At 33.9% G+C, this 14,409-nt stretch overlaps 1 protein-coding gene across 1 annotated transcript; it reads left to right on the top strand.

Annotated features, from left to right (window-relative positions):
• The first annotated feature begins 365 nt into the window (after positions 1-365).
• Positions 366-13,674, top strand: LOC121998264. The gene is made up of 24 exons (XM_042553099.1): positions 366-547; positions 1,650-1,786; positions 1,890-1,974; positions 2,175-2,228; positions 2,652-2,743; positions 2,831-2,934; positions 3,748-3,814; positions 4,072-4,474; positions 6,812-7,126; positions 7,245-7,448; positions 7,540-7,632; positions 7,726-7,789; positions 8,713-8,825; positions 10,587-10,833; positions 10,984-11,117; positions 11,195-11,319; positions 11,487-11,610; positions 11,696-11,754; positions 12,223-12,316; positions 12,388-12,577; positions 12,662-12,760; positions 12,879-12,997; positions 13,101-13,160; positions 13,321-13,674. Exons 1-24 carry the CDS (start codon positions 509-511, stop codon positions 13,420-13,422), a joined length of 3,123 nt encoding a protein of 1,040 aa, XP_042409033.1. The 5' UTR covers positions 366-508; the 3' UTR covers positions 13,423-13,674.
• Positions 13,675-14,409: the final 735 nt, after the last annotated feature.

The raw sequence follows: 14,409 nt of genomic DNA on the forward strand, positions 1-14,409 counted from the left end.
TAATAGTTTCCAATAAAATTACCAATATGCCCTTATGTACTTATTTTGTTTTTCTTTTTTTTTAAGCTGTAAAATAGATATCGGAGTGCGTTTTAGTTTGAATTTACGAGGAAACAGATTCGGATCTACCCTCGGTCGTGACGGACACGAATCCGTTTCGTGACGGAAAACGCCGTTATGTCTTCCTCCGCGTCGGCCTTTGTATTGATTGGCTCCCACAGCACTCCGGTGTCCATAGCCGCGCATCTGATCGAAACAATGTACCGGCTCTCATATACCCTATGCGACACCGACACGTGCCCGTCCACTTGTCACTCCCCTCTGTTATTTTAATGGACTCCTAACTGTTCCAAACTCCCATCTCTCGTGTCGTACCTTTTCGATCGTCTCGTCCACGAAGAAGCCCTCCATTGGCGTCGATTCTCTGTTTTCCTCATTGAAGAGTAATAAGGAACCCTCGTTTGTTTCTTTTGCGGAGGAGGAGGAGGAGAGACGAGCACATTCGACCATGTTCGTTAGGAAGCTTGTGGAGAAGGCCACTAGAAAGGTAACCCTTTCCTCATTCTGGAACTCTTCTTCTTCCTCTTCCTCCTCCGATCTACTTTCCCTCCTCTTTTCCTTTTTTTACGGGTTTGCTGGTTTCGGATTTCAAATTTGTCATCTCTCAACTCGATTCGGCGAGGGTTTTGGCTTCTGGTCGAGTAAAAATCAAATCGCTTTCATCGAAAACACCGCGCGGCGACGACGCGGAAGCAATCCATGTGGGCCTCACTGATTCCGAGGTCGTTTTGTTTTGTTTTGTTCTTAGTCTACTTGAGAACAATCTGCCATTAGGTTAATGATTTGTGAATTTGGAGGAGTCGGGCGGTTCCTCGATCGCCGATAGGACGATTCGTATTTTATTGGAAAGGAACTAATTTTGGTTCGTAGTTATACCTGTAATTAAAACCCTGCCATCGCGGAAGGGGAGAGAGCTCCAGGTGGATCACCGAAATCGCCGACCAACTATTTTAATCAAAACGACGTCTCGGTCAAGATATGGTCGACTTAATGACTGCAAGAAGCAAACGTTATGTTTGATAGGGCCCACAAGAGTTCATAGGAAAGTTGGAAGGGTGAAAACCCGACGTGGATGGTAGGGTATACAATACACGAGTGCATTTAAGTGTGTCATTAGTTAACTAATTATAATTTAATATTTTATTTTATAATTAATCAACCATTAAAAAAATATAAAATAATTTGAATATTTTTTTGTTTGATTTGATTTAATTTTAAATTTTCTTAAAACATAGACGTCGATAATAAAACTAGTATTTTTATTTTTAAAAACTAGTAATTCAAATATATTAGCTGATAGTATGACAATATTAAATTATAGTAAAAAAAAAAAATTCTGCCATTTTAATTTGATGCATAAATTATGATAAGATTAGATTAACAAAATTCTAAATATCATTAAATTATGATAAAATTACTTTAATAAAATTTAGTAGTATGAAATAAAATTTAAGGTTAACAAGATATTATAAACAGTTTGTAATTCTAATTATTAATTAATCAAAAACAGTGTTTTGGTAATGATAATTTAACATGCGTGTGCTAATTTGATTATATTAATTATTCAGTAAATTCTTGCTAATTTGCAGAATAACGTGGGAGATGGCATCAATGGCCTAAAAGCTGAAGATGTGAAGCCGCGCACGAATTTCCACTATGGCATCCCGCCGGATTCCACCACGCTCGCCTATGACCCCATTCAACGCATACTGGCCGTCTCCACGAGGTGACGAAGAGGAGGGTCTCTCTTCTCTCGGCGTCTGCCTACAACTTTGTTTTTGCTCGCAGCAACTCTTCTTGCTTACTGTGCTGCTTTCTGATGTTTGTAGGAATGGAGTCATCAAGTTGTTTGGCAAAGACAACACTCAAGCTCTGCTCCAGTCGGAGGCCGCCGTCCCCTCCAAGTTCTTGCAGGTTCTCGTTCACTAATCCCACTCCCTCCTCTCGTTCTTAAGTTGCATTTTGTCATGACATGAAACATTCTCAGTTTATCCTGGTTGTTACCTTGTCATATACCTTCTCGCTTCTGCATTTGTAATTTTTTTAGTCGTCCTGTTATTGCATTCTTTATTCTTTGGTATGAATCTATTGATATATCTTCGTATTTTTGGCAGTTTATGGAGAATCAAGGACTCCTTTTTAATGTGACATTTCAGAATCATATAGAGGTAAGTGCTTGAAATGTTCTTAAGGAGTTATTTTTTTTATTATTTGATCACTGACCTGAATCCTGTGGAAGTTTTGAATAAATCCTGAAAGAGAGGCTAATATGTAGAAATTTTGGGAAACACTTGACGAAATTGATTTCATAATAATAAGGAGTCCATATGCATGTCTTAGTAGTACATCTTTGTCATCATCACATATCCCTTTTAACTTCAAGGTAGGGTAGAGATTGAAGCATGATTTACTTTTTTGAGTAAATATAGTGTCTTCTATTTTCCTTTCATGTCTTGTTTGTGTGGATTTAACATGAATTTATTCACTTTCCCCCTTTTGATTCTTTAATTTCAAGTAAAATTATCTCTAGAATAAGTGTCAGGAATTGTAACTTCAAACACTCCATTACCTTCTAAAAAGTTAACTATTAGGTGTGGAGCATCGACAAAAAACAAGTCTGTCATATTCACAAATTCAATGAAGAGATTACATCCTTTGTTGTGGTGAAACAAAGTTCCTTTATGTAAGTAGATATTATGTTAAATATTTAATGTTAAAAGAGGTACTAGTTAATTCAGTTTCTGATGACATGTAATTTCCTGTTAACTAGATACATTGGCGACTGCCTTGGAAGCATCACTATTTTAATGCTTGATCATGCATCACAGAGTTTGGTTCAAATGCCATATAAAATTCCATTATCAGAGTCCCATGGTATGTGTCATGCCCTTTTAGTTCTTTCCTTTACTGGCCTTTTTTTTTCTTGTTCTTTTAATTGTCCCTTAAAGAACAATAATCACAATTAGTAGTTTATATTTGACTAAATAATGAGAGTCCCATGGTAAGTACCATGCCCTTTTCATTCTTTCCTTTACTGCCCTTTCTCTTCTTGTTCTTTTAGTTGTCCCATAAGAACAATAATCACAGTTAGTAGGTTTATATTTGGCTAGATAATGAATTTGTTACCGTAAGCTGGAAAACTATAGAAATGCCAAAATTGAGTATATTTTACTACAACAGTAGACTATTTGATTTGATAATTTCTACAAGTAAATCAAGTACATAACTCAAATTGTCACAATACTATATTCCTCTTCCTCCCTTTGCATATGTTGATTTTCCTTTGTTTTCCCTTGAATTCAAACTTCTTTTTTACCATTCTCTATTTTCCTTTGAATTCAAAGTAAAAAATGAAATTCATTCCTCCAAGGTGCATGTGATAGCAGAATTTCTCAGGTTATATAGTTTACTACAGTTGAACTAACAACAATGATTACACATCACTGCAGCAGCTTGATGTGATTGTCAAACTCTTGAATCTCCATTATGTAGGTTGAACTAAAGGAAGTTGCAATTATGCATCTCCTTGTCTTCATTAAAGTTTGTATTCACTCTCCTAACTTATATAAAATCACGACTCTGTTAGGAATACAATCAAAGTCCCACGTTGGAAATACATGAAAAGGATCATGGGTATTCTTTTGGTTTGAAAAGACTATTGAATAGGTTTAATTGTTACTATGTTAGGTGCCTCAACAAACTCTGATACAGCTGTTGTACTTGCGTCCCCACAGCCAATGGCTGAGAACAGGAGGTAAAATTCTACTTTCTCTCTCTGACACTAATCTGTGAACCTATGTTTCTATTGATTCAAAGCAACTACTTAGCTGCAGTGTATAAGTGCATTTAAAGCATGATTTCAGTTTTTGTGTTTGAGCGGAACCAAAATCATTCTGTGATTTCAGATATTTCATTTTAACATGTAATATTCACCAATGAATTACATTCAATAGTAAGAGTTGAGACTGTTGTCTTGGAGTCATATAACTTCTAGCATTAACTTCTGTGCAGGATTCTTATTATCTTTAGAGATGGACTCATTACTCTATGGGGATTTCAAGAAAGTAAAGTTATATATGTTGTTGGTGGAAGCTCACAATATTCATCACATGAGCCTAAGATAGCGATATCAGCATCGTGGGCTTCTGACATTGGAAGTAAAGTTGTGGTTGGGTATAGCAGTGGAGATATTTTTCTTTGGGGGGTTCCTGTGATTTCAGACTGCAACAGTGAATCATCTAATAATCAAAACGACTTGCATGCTTCTCAAAATGTTCCTCTTCTTAAGCTCAATCTAGGGTATAAGATGGACAAGGTTCCAATAGTTTCTTTAAGGTGGTGTGCCCATGATGAAATGTCAGGCCGATTGTACATTAATGGTTTCAATGCTGTAGGTTCTTCTCATTCCTTTCAGGTAGAGAGTTTCTGACCTTTAATATTCCAGAGACTAGTTTCCTGTTATTGAATTTTTTTTTTACTGCTGGTTCTTCTGCTTAGAATTAGTGACTATGAGGAGCATGTGAAGAATTGATGTTATACTAACATAGTACTGAGTGCAGCTAGACCTACAGATCATAGCTTTTTGACTCTCTATATAGGCGCGTTTAGAGGAAGAGGAAAAACACATCCAGAGAAAGATTTGTTCTTATTCCCTTATTAACAACTTCAAATGTGGAAACTAAAGGCTCTTCCTTCAAGTTAATGTCAAAATAGCAACTAACAATTGCATAAATATGTTAAATAACTAACCAATGTGTGGCTCAATATCAAGGAGTTGTTTCTGTCATACCCATTTTATAAAACAATAGATAAAACTTTAGAAACAATCCTTTTATGTCTATAGTGTATTTATTGAACTTGTTAGGAGAATTGAAAAAAAAATAGGTTTACGTAACATCAGTAGTCCTCTCTTCTTATGTATATATTCAATATTGTAACTTAATACCCTTGATCAAGTGACAATTAGTTTGTATATATTTTATTCTCTCTATAATATAATTATAACTATGTGCTTGGAAACTTGATTATTATAGTATTGCCTCATAGCTCATAAGCTAGGTGGGGAGCATGCCTTGACTTGATTATTAGTTGTTTGATTTAAATGTACTTACATGTTGTTGTAGTCATACCCTTATAGTATATCTTTTCTAAAATTTAATGGACCATATCTTTTCTTTAATTGTCTTTTTATTTAATACCAATGTAGAATGGGTTCTTCTCCTAATTTTTAGTAGGTCCACTAAATGTGAATTTAATAAATCACACATGTTCAGTAGAGGGTAAATTATGTTGGTCAAAGTAATTTTCAATGTTAACCAACCATTAAATATAAGGGTATTTGTTCTAACACTTGGTTTACAAAAATAATTAGATTCTTCTTTGGACATGGGACAATGTGATCTTATATAACATGTCATTCCCAAATTTAGCAAATAACCATTGTAGTCATTAAGTTCAGTATTTATATAGGTCACACTCTTAAAATTTAAATCTCGCATATATTTTGTGATAGGTGTGTTATTTTCTCTCATCAAGTAAATTTAAATATTGACAAATCATGATAGTTATAAAATAAAATTAAATGATAAATTGAGTAAGATGCAAAAAAAATGATAAATTGTTAACATGAAAGCACAAGTAATTAAACTAATTTCTACAAAAGGTTTGACCCCGGGCACCCCACACGGCTGGCCCTACAATCATAGAGATAAATAAGGAAGCCGAGTAGGCCAGACCCTTGCTTATTTTTGCAAATTTACCACATAGTGAGCCACTCAGCTATGTCATCACGGCCACAAGTTTTTGATGGATGATAACTAAAATAAATGACAATGTTTTATTTGATGGATGATAACTTAAATAGATAGAAAATATATTTTTTTCTAGATGATAATTAAACTAAATAAGAAATATTTTTGTTATGAATAAGGTAAATGATATGTATGAAATTACGAGAAAAATCAAATAAATGCGAGCAATTTTATTTATCAACTAAAAAAATAATCAATTTTTTGCAAATTTAAGGTCTCAGATTGTGAAAGAATCGTGGATAGGGATGGAATCAACGTTTGAGGATGATGGATAATTGAGATGACTAATATCAAAACTGAACCACTTAATCTGATACAAATTGATGTAGCACCAAAATTGAAACATTGAACCACCTAAGAACTTGGGACGGAGACAATGAAATGAAGAAGTAAATAACCTCACCTAGAAAATAAAATTCTCATACAGAGATGTATGAATTTAAATTAGAAATCGAATTACTTCAAAGTTCATTAGATACTCTGAATTTCTTTTATATTCTTAATTCGAAAACAGAATATTCTAAATAAAGAAAATAGACAAATCTTAATAGCCATTATAGTATTCTATATTTATGGCCAAAATAAAAATGATAATTATCAAATAACAAAAATCAAATATTTGATTTATTGCAGATGCTCAAATCTTGAAAAAAATTCAATTTTTTTTCCTTTTATCGCAGATGCACCAATCTGGAATTTATTTTCAATTTAGTTTCTTCAAATTATTTTCTTTACATAGATTGATGTCACAAATGATTCTCCTACCATGTCAGAAGTAATGGTTAAGATTTTGATACCTTAGGTAGTTCCTTTTATCTCTTTTTATTTAATATTTAGCGCCATAACACGACCATTGTAGGCTTGGTAATTTCTTTTCATTTTTCCTAAGTCACTAAAATTTTCCTTTCACAAGTTTTTCATTTGTTTTGCCAATTGTATAGGTCATGATTCTCAATAGCAATTTTCAAAGTCGAACAATCAAGTTGATGCTTCCATTGAGTGAACCTTGTTTAGCAATGGAAACCATTTCATGCTTCAGCAACCATAGAAAAAGCAATCAAACTACTCTTGTTCTCTTGCTAAGATCAGGCTCCTTGTGTCTGTATGATGATTCAGAGATAGAACATTATCTGTCACAATGTCAATCAAAATCAACACCAAGTCTTCCTAAGCAGCTAACTGTAAAACTACCATATGGTGACTCAGGAATCAGTGCAGCCAAACTCTATAAAGGTGCATCAAATCTTATTTATGAGGTAGGTTTTTATTTTTATTTTTACTTTTTTTTTCTAACAGATCACCTTGAATTTCCATGTCTATTTAATACACCATCATATCTTTTTGTTAGCATTTCAATATCTATATGATGTATAGGACCAAGTATTCCTGGCCAACAAACACTATTCTCTATTCTCAACAAACATGAAGGAAAAAGATGGAAGTTTTCAGAGTTCTGCATATCTTAGTGGATTTGAAAAAGCCAAAAACCTCTTGATTACTGGACATGTTGATGGCACTGTTAACTTTTGGGATGCATCATGCCCCCTTCTGCTTCCTATATTTTCTATCAAACAGCAGGTTTTTTTTTTCAAATTTAATTGAAACTGAGTATGGATGCAAAATAGTATCAACTATTTCAGCAAACTCTTCCTATTCATTTTCTTGTCAGCCTAGTGAAAATTATGCAACTACTGCTCCACTTACATCACTTCATTTTGATGCCTCTTCACGTGTCCTTGTGTCTGGAGATCAAAGTGGATTGGTCAGCTGCTTTTTCATTGACACATAAGCTAAGTAGTTTGAGACAAGTATGTGAAATTATATGTTTATGCATTAAGCTTGTTGGTTTTTTCAGATTCGCATTTTCTTCTTCAAAAAAGAGCATCCCACCTCAGAAAACATCTTTTCCTTTCTGCAAGGTAATCATACTTGGTATATTTAATTTTGGTTAAATTATAGGAACCCATTTGGAGTTTAAATTATATCTCTCATGCTTTAGCACCTTTGCTAGGTTGTCAAGAGTTTATATGTGCAAACAAGAAATTTAAATTAAAAAAAATCCTTCGTTTTCATACATGATTTTTTTTTTCCCAAAAAATAGATATCTTGTGGGTTATTTTGCTTTTCCTAAGTAGAGTCTCAGTATGATTTTTGACTTTATTTAATTTACATGCCTATCAATTAAAGACTAAAGTGGTGATTCTGTAGTGAAGAGAATTCAGTGGAAGATCCCAAACTCCTAGCAGATAGAATATACTACCATCCCTAAAAACTAGATAAAAGTGAAAAAAGGGTATCAGACTGAATGTTATAACTTTAAATTTTGTTATAAATCTCTCTTGCAACTCAACAGATTGCATGACCTTTTGTTGTCCTAATGCCACTTTGTACATTGATTCATTCAACACTTTAAACATAATATATTAGTAATTCCATTGATCCAGTAACTTGATTGTAAATTGACCTAAATAGAGATGTATGGTCATCAGAAAAATTCAATTGCGGTGTCTGTGATATGTGTATCATGTGGAACTAGCTTCAAACTAATGTAAAATTTGATTGCAACTTTATGGCTAGTTTTACAACAAAATGAAAAGTAGACGTTGGGTTTATTAAATGTTTGTTTAAGTTAGATTTGCTAAAATTTGTTCATGCTAGATTTAGCAATTATCACTTCATCTAAATGATTTTAACTTTATTACCAAAATGCATGGCATCCTAACTAGTTGGACTAGCAATTTGCTTCACTAAGCGCAATAGACGATTTATAATAATAACCTATCATTGGATTGTGCCAAAAAATATCCTTTCTTCTTTAAACATGTTTTTTATGGTAAATCAGCAAAACCAGGTGACAGCTATACTGTTCAGTGTGTTAAACTCAAGGGAGCAATTACGTCTATCAGTACTGATTTGGAATTCAAACATCTTGCTGTGGGCACTGACAAAGGATATGTAAGTACTCTACAGATAATGGAATTTTTGCCAAGTGTCACAAACATTTAGCCTATGTTAGTTTCCAACTCTTTTCATCACCTGCAATTGAAATCAATTGTAAATGAAGATGGGATGCTCAAATTTCCATGGACTGTTGGTTTGAGTAGCTTATTAAATTTTGATTTAGTGACCATTTGGTTATGTTCTGCTTACTCTTTAGTCATCTGTAGTGTAGATTTACCCAACAATATTAGCAAAAAAGGGATTTCATATATAAAATCCCTGGGTTTTACCTAAAAGCTTACTCTTTCCCTTTTTGTATTTCAATGTAGTTGAAATTTAACATCATCATTTGACAACAAATTATGTAGTTTAACATAAGGAAGAAAATTATTCAAATAAGACATAGAAAAAAGCTTCCTTACGGGATAATTTGTTAAACTAGAAAATTTTCCAACTTTAATCAGACTCTAGTGCAGGTTGGACACATTCCTTTGCACCACCTGTAATCTTAGAAACAACCTCCTAGCTTTTCCATTAACAAGGTTTTGGAAATGAAAAAGTTGTAAAAAGCAAGGTTTGAAATCTCAAGCCATGTCAATGTTTTGGTGTTTGATTGGAACGATACTATTTTAGTCTGGTGTTGATGTTTAAGTGTATGGTGTCGGTGATAAATTGAAGATGGAAGGACGAAAGAGACGAAGAAATAAAAGAAAAAGATAAAAGACTTTTAATTTTTTTTTTGTTTTCCATTTGGAATGCTACAATTTGGACTTATCTTGTACAAAAGAAAACTATAAAATAAATTAATTTTAGCATGCCGAGTGTCGAGTGTTAACACAAATGATACTTGACACAGGAGACATTGTTTTGGTGTTGAGCAGTATTGGGTTTTAGTAATTTATCAGAATGATTTGTTTCATTTTAAACCATGGTCGAAAGTAGTACAAGCTTATAAAAAAAGCAAAGTTCTATTGGAGCAAAATTAAAATTAAATGTAAGATTCCATATTAGCAATGAAATTTTCTTTAATCAAATTGGGCTAAGTCTATTCCCAAAATGAATATCCATTTAGGAGAGGATTATGTAGAGTTGAATTCTCTCCATGGAGTTGGCGTACACTGCACTTTGTTCGATTTCTCTTGTCTCTTGATTCGAATCTACAAGTATATAGCTTGAAATGAGGGGATCTAGTGAGCAGTGCTAGAATAGTCTCCAACCCCATCTAGTACTATTATAGACACCAACAAAAGATAAACTATAGAAGATCTAGACAATTACACCCAAGTTTCTTGAGGAATCGCAATTGGCAGAAAAAGGCAATCAAATTTAGGATTTTTCAAACACGCACAATTCTAATATGGATCACATAGTTATATTTAACATGACCATGTGAGATCATTGGCTAAGAAAGCATTTCCTATTTAATCTTTAAACCAACCTGTGTTATTTACACAATCTTAGAAGACAAATACAATAAACTTAGATACTTTATGGTCCTAATTCACAAAAAAAAAAAAAAAAATCCTGGAGCCACCAAAAAATAATAATTGAAAGTGCATCGAGATTAATTCTCGCCGAATATCAACAGTGGTTTTTCAATGGATCTCATTTTCTTTTATAAGAATCCCTGAAACATTTGGGTGTGTAATTTTCATCAATCTAACTAAAAGGTATGGAACAGAAAGCACTAAAGACAGTTGCTGCTTCCCCCCTCTTTTTCTTCCAGATAATGCACTTGTTTGTTTGATGAACTGTCTAACATGTTGTGTCTTCCAGGTATCAGTAATCCAGCTGGAAGAAACCACTGTTTTATATCAAAAACAAGTCTCCAGTCAACTAAATAGTGGTATCGCCTCTTTGCATTTTGGGAGTTCTGCCCAAAATGGCATAGTAAAGAAGATATTGTTGGTAGGGACGGAAGATTCATCCATTTTGCCTCTTGAAAAGGATTCAGGGAATCTGTTAATTGCTAAGCCACTGCAACCTAAAAAACCTTCTAAAGCTTTATTGCTTCATGTATTGGGTATGCACTCTAAACAATAACTTATTATTGTTGTACCAGTGTTCCATCGTGTTCTTTCTCCTTGAAGCAAATTTATGGTGAAGTCCATCGTGATGACTACTAATAGTCCAGTATTTCTGCAATCGTCTAATGAATTAGATGTATCATCAGATGGAGCTCAGACTACAGATTACCAAGATGCAAGCAATGAGAGTTACTCAAAGGTGTCAATGCAAAGGCAACCACTAATATTACTTTGCTCTAGAGATGCCATACGTCTGTATGACTTAAATCACACAGTTGAGGTAACAGTATGATTCGTTCTACTCTTCAGTTCCTTGAGTAAGAATGCTTGTTTAGTTCCTAACTCTTTGTATTTCAGGGGATTAAAGACTTATGTGTTAAGAAAAGACTGGATGGCATATGTTCCTATGCATCAATCATACATGGCCCTTCAATGGGGGTTGGGCTGGTGCTTATCTTTGCTTGTGGAAAGATGGAAATAAGGTGTTCCTATTTTTGTGGTATCTATAACATTGCGTAAAATCCAGTAAAGTTTACTGTAACTTGAAGTGAATTTGCTATAGTGGTTGGCACTCAGTTAGGTCAATATGCTTCCATTGAAAGTATCAAGTTAAAAGATATACCTGAAGTTTGAAATTTCTATATTTCAGGTCCCTTCCAGATTTAGCAATCTTAAATGAGATTAACCTGAAAGGCTTAATTTATGTAGCACCAAATTCACCTCCAAATGCTTATACTTTATTTTCCATTTCCTCTGAAGGAGAAGCTCTTCTGGTGAGCAAGACTGACTATTTAGTGTCGAACTTTTACTTAATTGAAACTCTTCTAATAGTTTCTGAGCTTTTTGCATGTTCCCCAGATTGATAGAGATCAAGCAATGCTCTTTCTTTCAGTTTTGTCTCAAAAGGAAGTTTACAGGTATAGTATTATTAGGCGAGCTGTCAAAATGCCTTTATTAATCTCTTCCTTTCTTTCTGTGACTCTGTTAAAGTTAGTAAAGATTTCCTGTTGTGTAAAAAGTGATAGCTTTCAATTCATTTTTGTTTTCTAATATAGTGTAGAGGATGTTGGAATTGTTTCATAATCCAGAGGTTTATTGTTAGCTACAATGCTACAATAACTGTATGAACAAAGTGAAACTAGTTCAATAATTATTTTATTATTATTCTGTTGTCAGTGCTCTGGAAAATCATAACTTTACTGCGATTGAATCCTTTTCCATGCAGTATTTCTAACCTTTCAGTACTGAGATAATTTGGAGCAATATGATGGCAGGAATCTTCTAAAACTAACATGTTTTACTACCGTGGAAAGACCTCTTTCCAACTTTACTAGGTGTTTTATCTTTTCTCTTTTGAAGCACTAATTTTATTTAATTGCTGCCAGACACTTGGAATGCATAACCAAGGTATATTCGGACGATCCTGCTCTACGAGAAGAATTTTCTAGCTCGAAGAACCCCCAAAAGGAGAAGAGAAAGGTAAAACTAATAAAGTGCCTGTTAAGTTGTAGTACTAATGAATACTCAGAATGAAGGATCCTGGTTTCCAGGGAATACTTAACATGATCATCAAAGACATGAAGGGAAACAAGACAAAGCACAGCCATGAAAGTGATCCAGCTGATGGCTTCACTGCTACTGAAGAACTCTCAGCTATATTTTCAACTGCTAATTTTCCAGAATCTGATGGGACAAGGAATGCTTCTGCCGTAACCAAAGAAGACGTCGAGCTGGATATAGGTTGATGCCATCATTTTTCTCTATTTTTTTAAGTTGGGTTAGACTTTTATTGAAATACATTTTTTTCTTGTTTTATTTCTGAAGATGATATAGACCTAGAAGAGACTGAAGAAAAGCAGAAGGGCCCAAACATTGCTGTTTTGAGTAAACAGAAGTTAAGCAAGAAATTTTTCTCTCTCAAAGGTCATTAAATGGTTTACCTACTGTCCTCTGTTTTATTTATTCTGGATTTATTTGAACATGATATTCAAAATTGCCAATATGGTTTGTAGTCTTGGACCACTGATTCATGGAATTGCAGGAAAGCTGAAATCAAGTATAGAGGAAAAGTTGAACTCACCAAAAGATAAATCCGAGGAGGAAAAGGACATCAGTGCTGTTGATCGAGTCAAACAAAAGTATCGATATACAACTAATGATGTAAGTATAGTCAATATTCCAGATCCATTTAGTGAACTATTTTTCTGTTCCTTTTTCCAAAAGTCATAAACCTACTATTTTCCATTTTTGAGCTTTCTATCAGGAGGCAAGTACTGCAAAGGAAGCAGAAGGCAAGCTAAAGGAGAATGTTGCAAAGTTAAAGGTGTGATTTCCTTTCTCTCAAGACAATTTTGTTCTCTAGCAATCAAGTCGTACAGAAAAGAACAAACTATTTAGAAGTACAATTATTCTTGTAAGAAAGTGTTTCTTCTAACCGTTGAAAATTTGAAAAGTTACGTGAGTTCATGTTATCTCATTTTCAGGATATTGGATTGCGAACATCAATGATGCAAAACGGAGCAGAGAATTTTTCATCAATGGCAAAGGAACTGCTACAATTGTCGCAGGGGAGAAAGAGCACGTGAAATGTTTTATATTTTTTTCTTCATTGATTGCTGAATTTATTTTTCTATCTATTGGGTGCTCTATGAACATTTGTTTATGCAATTACCTTGTCTATGTGGTGTGGTATCAGGTATGTATTATGGAACAACATGATAATAAAAATAGTTTTGTTGTAAGATAAGCGTTCAAGTAAAGTTGTTGAAAGTGACAAAATCTTGAGCTCGAAACCAATCTTTTCTTATTATATAGATTATAAATTGCATCCTTGTGTATTTTTCTTTGGAAGACAGAAGGTAGGAGTCTGATATGGACTCTCATTCATGTGCATGATGCTAAAATATTCTTTTAATCATTGACATTTACAATGCTTGAAGGTCTTGTTATATTGTCTCAGATGTTACTAAATGTAATTCATCTTCTGGTAGTTCCAATATTATCTTCTTGATGAAACTCATCTAGGCGCAAGCACAAGAAAAAATGATGAATTCAGTAAGTGGAATGATTTCGATAGTAAAGTAGATACCTAATTGATTGAGTTCACTTTAGTCTGAAATGTTTCGGTAACACATTGCATATTCATATGGCCAATTGTCTTTAACTGGTTTCAGCTGGGTTTTGCTTTTGGCATGTTAGGGCTGTAAACGAATCGAGCCGAGCTCGAGCCAGTTTAGGCTCAAGCTCAGCTTGATTTATACCAGCTTGACTCGAGCTCGAGCTCACTCGACCCTAGAGAGTTGAGCTTGAGCTTGAGCCTATAGAGTTGAGCTCGAGTTCGATATTTAATTATGAGCTTGGGCTCGATTTTTTAATAAAAAAATTAATATATTATATATTATAAAAATATATAAATATATATTATTACTAGTTCATTTGACTCGATAAGTCACTGAGCTAGTAATAATTTGGCTCGAGCTCGGCTCGGTTTCTAATTAAATCGGCTCGAGCTCGGTTAACTTCGAATTCAATCAATTTTGAGCTCGAGTTTAGTTTTGGCCGAGCTATTCCCA

This window comes from Zingiber officinale, chromosome 6A (genome assembly GCF_018446385.1).
Source record: "Zingiber officinale cultivar Zhangliang chromosome 6A, Zo_v1.1, whole genome shotgun sequence".
In the NCBI taxonomy this organism is placed as follows: Eukaryota; Viridiplantae; Streptophyta; class Magnoliopsida; order Zingiberales; family Zingiberaceae; genus Zingiber; species Zingiber officinale.